Source organism: Tachysurus fulvidraco, chromosome 16, assembly GCF_022655615.1.
Source record: "Tachysurus fulvidraco isolate hzauxx_2018 chromosome 16, HZAU_PFXX_2.0, whole genome shotgun sequence".
NCBI lineage: Eukaryota > Metazoa > Chordata > Actinopteri > Siluriformes > Bagridae > Tachysurus > Tachysurus fulvidraco.
Genome location: NC_062533.1, coordinates 14,032,172 through 14,038,225, shown reverse-complemented (window position 1 = coordinate 14,038,225; position 6,054 = coordinate 14,032,172). Strand labels below are relative to the sequence as shown.

The 6,054-nt window shown below is 39.1% G+C and overlaps 1 protein-coding gene across 1 annotated transcript; it reads left to right on the top strand.

Annotated features, from left to right (window-relative positions):
- The first annotated feature begins 666 nt into the window (after positions 1-666).
- Positions 667-5,943, top strand: tmem242 (transmembrane protein 242). The gene is made up of 4 exons (XM_027155313.2): positions 667-816; positions 1,928-2,028; positions 4,518-4,655; positions 4,727-5,943. Exons 1-4 carry the CDS (start codon positions 735-737, stop codon positions 4,838-4,840), a joined length of 435 nt encoding a protein of 144 aa, XP_027011114.2. The 5' UTR covers positions 667-734; the 3' UTR covers positions 4,841-5,943.
- The last annotated feature ends 111 nt before the right edge of the window (positions 5,944-6,054 follow it).

The window sequence follows — 6,054 nt, the reverse complement described above, 5'->3', positions numbered from 1 at the left end:
ACACACACACACACACACACACACACACACACACACACACACTGCCCACAAGGAAGGAAATGGGCTGAATCCCAATAGGCTCCTTAATGACCATATGCACTATGTAGGGATGCACAGCCACATCCACTAGGGAACCTATATAGGGACTCAGATTGGGAAATGTTTTAAATTGGGATATAAAGCTCTATATGACTATTGAAGAAACAAACAAACAAACAAAAAACATGTTTATTTAAAGTACCGTGAATATTTGTTACCCACGACGGTAGTTTTGTGTCATAAAGTGTTATTTCATATTAGAAATTAAATATACCGTTTATTGATATATTGCCTTTTCCATTATGAAAGGAAAGAAAAGAAAGCAAAGCATATGAGGTAGTTAACTATTAGTTATTAGTTATAGTTTTAATTATATATATTAATTATATACTCAATTATTATTATCATTATTGTTGTTGTTGTTGTTGTTGTTGTTGTTATAATAAAACAAGAAAAATATCCATTAATATATATATATATAAAGAGAGAGAGAGAGAGAGAGAGAGAGAGAGAGAGAGAGAGAGAGAGAGAGAATAGTTCATTATTAATTGTTAGTTATATTTGTTATTTAAGAACAAAATTACGTAGTAAACCAACTACAATGATCTATATTTCTTACATTTACTTCTACCTCATATAAACACCAAGGTATGTTGAGTTTCCACCCGGTCTCTTATTAGAGGGACACATTCAAGATGGCGGCCGAGGAGCTGAATGTCAACACACCTCCTGCTGGGAAAGACAGCGTGAATGAGGCTAAGTTACAAATGTTAAAAGGTAACTATTAAACAGTTTAAACGGATATCTGAATTATCTGCTGTTCTCCAGGAATAATGAGCAGCGCAGGTTTAGATTATATCATTGAATGTAATGTTCATGACAGTTTAGTCTGCTTTAGTTTACTTAGCTAACTAGATGTGGTGTGTTCTACAGATATGTGGTGTGTTCTACAGATATGTGGTGTGTTCTACAGATATGTGGTGTGTTCTACAGATATGTGGTGTGTTCTACAGATATGTGGTGTGTTCTACAGATATGTGGTGTGTTCTACAGATATGTGGGGTAACAAACTGCAAGTACAGTCTATATAATAATATAAGGCAGAAATATTTTCTTTATGCAGGACACAGGAAGTGGCTCTGATATAAAACCTAATGATTAATCTCCTAAGCATCAGACCAAAGTATTATATTAAGAAAGGTTTGAGCCACAGGATTTATACATCTCTGAAATCATTGAGGTTTGATGAGAAATGCTCAGAGACTCAGAGATACTATCAGCTGTATCTTCTTTTCTTTAGTTATCCAGGTGAGTCAATGGAGAACCAGTTCTTATGTACAATGACGACCTGACCAAGAGGCGACATAAAATCGAATACAATACACATTATTATTACTTTTATTATTATTATTATTATATTATTAACACACTATAAACAATGACATATAAATAACTAAAAACAAGTACAGTGATCTTGAGTTAGTGACTGAATTGAATTTTTAAAGGAAGAGCGCGATATAAATGAACTAAGCTTAAGAGTCAGCTGCAGGTGATTCCAATCATATTGCAGCAGAGAATTGAAAAGTGCAACGACCAAAGGAAGATTACGAGTTGTATTATAAACATTAAGAAGGGAGTTTTACCAATAAGATTTTTAAAAAATGAACAGAAACTAATGAGTTTGTCTACGAGAATGAAGAGAAGACCAGTTCGATAAAGAATACAGGAGGCAAGTGAGTGTTAAATGAAGCTCCAGTCACAAAGCTGATTGCAGTGTGATAAATAACATCCAGTTTATGAAGGAGAGTTTTTGAAGCAGACCTATAAACTACATCACCATTTTCCATCATCTGTCAGTCACAATCCCATGATGTTTGCTCTGTTCCAGGTGGAGTGTTTCTGACGACCGTGGCCACCGCAGGAATGATTGCTGGATTCGGCTCGACCCTCGCGTTGGCGAAGAAAAAGAGCCCTGAGTGGTTTAATAAGGTGTGAAAGCTTCCAGAAACGCATTTACACATCCAGCTTTTAGCAGACATCCGTATATCCAGAGTACCTTGCTTGGGGGCCCTAAAGTGGCAGCTTGGTGGACCTGAGATCGAATTCCGACCAACCTTCCGATTAATAGCCCAACACCTTCACCATTAGGCTACCACATGCCCCGCAAAATGCACATTTACATACAATGTACACTTTACTCAGTGTTTAAATTCAACATGACAGACAACGCTGCTAAACCACTACATTACATCTCTACACCGAAGAGCATGAAGGTGTTTCTAAGTGTTTATTTGTGGGTTATAATAATTCTAGTGCCTATGAGGAGTGGGATCTGAAAAGAGCGATAAAGCTCTGCTGCAGTGCTACTCGAGCAGATCAGCTTCAAATCTGTCCACATCATCACACTCGTCCATTTTTCATTGTATTTGTATGGTGGTACAAAAAAGAGGTTTAATAAGCAAATAAAAAGAGGTTTAATAAGCAAATAAATGCATATTGAATCAAATGTAGCTTGTAATTTGAAAAGAACAAGGAATTTGTAATGTTTGTCACGTTTAAGGATATCATGAGCTCTGAGGCTGTAGATTAGGATCTGGAACTGAAGGCTATGTGTGTTGTGTGTTTTATGTAAAAGTGCTTCCTTACTAACGGCTAATTAATGCATTAGCTCTCTGTCTCTCTATCTCTCTGTCGCTCTCTGTCTCTATTTCTATATCTCTTTGTCGCTCCCTCTCTCGGTCTCTCTCTCTCTCTCTGTCGCTCTCTCTCTGTCTCTCTTGCTCTCTCTGTTTCTGTCTGTCTGTCTCTCTCTCTCTGTGACTCTCTCTGTCTCTCTCTCTCTGTCTGTCGCTCTCTCTCTCTCTCTGTCTCTCTCTCTCTGTCGCTCCCTCTCTCTGTCTCTCTCTTTGTCTCTCTCTCTGTCTCTATCTCTGTCTGTCGCTCTCTCTCTCTCTCTCTCTCTCTCGCTCCATCTCTCTGTCTCTCTCTGTCTCTGTCTGTCTCTCTCTCTCTCTCTCTCTCTCTCTCTCTCTCTCTCTCTCTCTCTCTCTCTCTCTCTCTCTCTCCCCACATGTAAAAGCCATTGCATGAATCTTCCATTAGAGTCAGGAGTTGGATCAGTTTCTAGGCTCACAGAAGAACAGAGCTCCTTTTTCTTGACGTCTTTTTCTTGACGTTTAAGTCTATTTTTAGTTGGGGAATTTTCCGCAGTAAACAAACGACTTGAACCACGAGTGTTTTCACAAAGCTGGATTAGATTCCTTGCACGTCTGAGGTCATGGGGACGTCACAGACCATTCGAACGCTCTGGAGTTTCTTTAAACTCGATTATCAGACAAACTCCCAAAGCAGGACAGTCTGTGTTTCTCTCTAAGCGTTGACACACTGGCGTCACTTCATCTCTAGCTAATAAACTTTATTTCTCTGTTACTTCCCTTTGCTTATCCTATTAGGCTATAATTATGATTAGGAAGAAAGCAGCACAGAAGCATTTTGATCCATGAAGAAATTGAGCTGTTTGGATTCTGTGAATAAACCCTGACCTGACATCCCTTTATATCTCTTTAGTAAACCACTATTGCTTGCTCTGTATCAATTGTTATTATATTCAGTACCACAGTTTTGCATCTGATGCTAAAATCTTACATGGACAGCAACATTGTCAGATATTTATCTGTAAAAGGAGTCGGTGTGAAAAAGGATTTACATTTACAGCATTTGGCAGATGCAGCTATTGAGCGATTGACGTTCATCCCTTATATACAACTGAGTAGTTAAGGGTTATGCTCTCGGATTTAAACTCACAACCTTCTGATCGGTTGTTTAACATCTTAAACACTGAGCTACAACTGGAGGGAAATTTATAGGAAGTATGTGTTCTTTATACTCTGGGTGTAAAACAAGGTCGCTGGTGCTCTCACTGCTGCGTTTTGGGCTCAATTCCTAGGGATGGGAACTGACCCAGTCGCTAAGGGGTCGACTCTCATTGGCTCGGATAATACAGGTGGGTTACTGACTGATCGAGTCCTAATGTTTTTAGGAGAACCCTCCTTAGGAAATATCTAGCCAGTTTTAGCCAACATTCGTGATACCAGTGCTGTATATTTTATATTTTGTGCTGCTACGGTGTGTAGCGTGGGTGCACAGAGCAGCCAGGTTGATGTGATGCCATGCTGATATCAGCCTAGATGAGATCTTGCTGAGTTTTGCTGGTTTCTTTGGAGGCTGAGATATTTGTCGATTGCAGTATAGATGTAAACGTTAACCCTCGGGGTTGGAGGATTGTCGTAAAATATTGTTTTGTATTCATACTTTTTATACTCATCCGTATCTTACAATAGTTGATGCGAGTAGGAAGTTCTTTTTGCAGATGTGTTAATGGTTGTAAGAAACAACGTAACGTAGCATATACAGAATTTCACGATATGTTAAGCAGGTTAAACACCGTGACTCTTATACGCATGTTCCCGTGTGTTAAGGGTGTCATGGGAACGGTGGCGGTGCCTGAGAGCGGAGCGTCGTTGGCCCTGCGTGCACTCGGATGGGGTTCTCTGTATGCCTGGTGTGGAGTCGGCCTTCTAACCTACACCGTATGGAAAGCTACAGGCGTCCACAGTGTAAGCGTGAGACTTGATATTTCCCACCGAAACGCCGAACATTTCATCACCGCTCCATTCTTCTTTTTCAGTTGGTGGAATTCCGACAGAAAATGCAGTCCATCTTTCCCGCCATCCCGAAAAAAGAAGACGTCGAGCCAAACGCAGCACCTTTCGACTGGGACTCGCTATTTAGATCCAAATGATCACTGATGTGCCGGTGAAGAGAACTTTACATGTTTGCTCACTGGAGGGACAACCTGCAAAATGACTGCCAGGTCAGATGAAAATCAAGTTTCCTTCCTCTTCGTAGATTCTGTATTCACATCGGTGGTGGTGATGAATCAGGAAAAGACTCTTTCTGGCTTCAATATACTGTGTGTGCGTGAGAGATGGTGAAGTCATGGTCCAAAGGACATTTTCCTTTGTAAGTAGTAGCATGTGCACAATAATTTAAATTGGCTTAAGGAGTTTGGAGCAGTTTTGATTTAAACAAAGAAGAAGAAAATGACTTGTGCATGGGTGCAATCGATATTCTCTTCCAGAATATAATGTAAAAGAGAGCTCGTCATCCAAAAGTACATGGACACTTGACCAGAACACTCATACATGCTTTTTAAACATCCTCTATTTATACTGTGTGTGTGTGTGTGTGTGTGTGTGTATATGTGTATATATATATATATATATATATATATATATATATATATATATATATATATATAAATAAAAATATATAAAGAATATATAAAAAGGAAGTCTCTCTTTATTTAATAAGCTCCACTCTTCCAGGGGTTTGGAGCATCTGAGGGGATTAGTGGACAAGTTCCAGGTCATGAGAAAGTTCTTCCACTCTTACCTTGTCGAAGCATGTCTCCATAATGCTTTGTGTAATGCTAGAACAAGGTTGTGCCTCTTACTGCCAGTGAAGGGAAACTGTAGATCTACAGCCATTCTCTACAGTTGTGTTGCGACCGTCGTCATGGCGACGTTTTGGGGAAGGAAACATGCGAGCGTTACGGTCAGGTGTCCACAAACTTTTGCCTGGACAGTTTATGTATTCTATGTTGATAGTTAAAAAAAAAACCTTCGTAAACCACCAGTGCTTCATTAGTTTTAGTCTCTAGAGTTAAATATTAAATGTTTGTATGAAAATTAAGTTTAATTGGGGGAAAAATCCTGTCTAAATTTGCTCTCAGGTCTGTCCTAACAACTGTGGCCTACACGTCTACTGTTAATATGTATGTATGTATGTGAGTCATTTAGAAGATTGCTAGGAAATAAATAGCTTTGCTTTTTTTTCTCTCTCTCTCTGGTTCAGCATCTAATAAATGCTGTGAATGTCACTTTAATTTCAAGCAGAGTTTAAAAATAAATAAATAAAAAAGCTACACTGGAGGGACAAGCAGCATCAGCCTTA

What these genes read in the sequence shown, in the direction of transcription:
- tmem242 (XM_027155313.2), top strand. Translation starts at nt 735, where the DNA reads ATGGCGGCCGAGGAGCTGAATGTCAACACACCTCCTGCTGGGAAAGAC. An exon ending in TAAGTTACAAATGTTAAAAG is followed by an intron (nt 817 to 1,927) that starts GTAACTATTAAA and finishes GCTCTGTTCCAG; the next exon opens with GTGGAGTGTTTCTGACGACC. An exon ending in AAGCTACAGGCGTCCACAGT is followed by an intron (nt 4,656 to 4,726) that starts GTAAGCGTGAGA and finishes CTTCTTTTTCAG; the next exon opens with TTGGTGGAATTCCGACAGAA.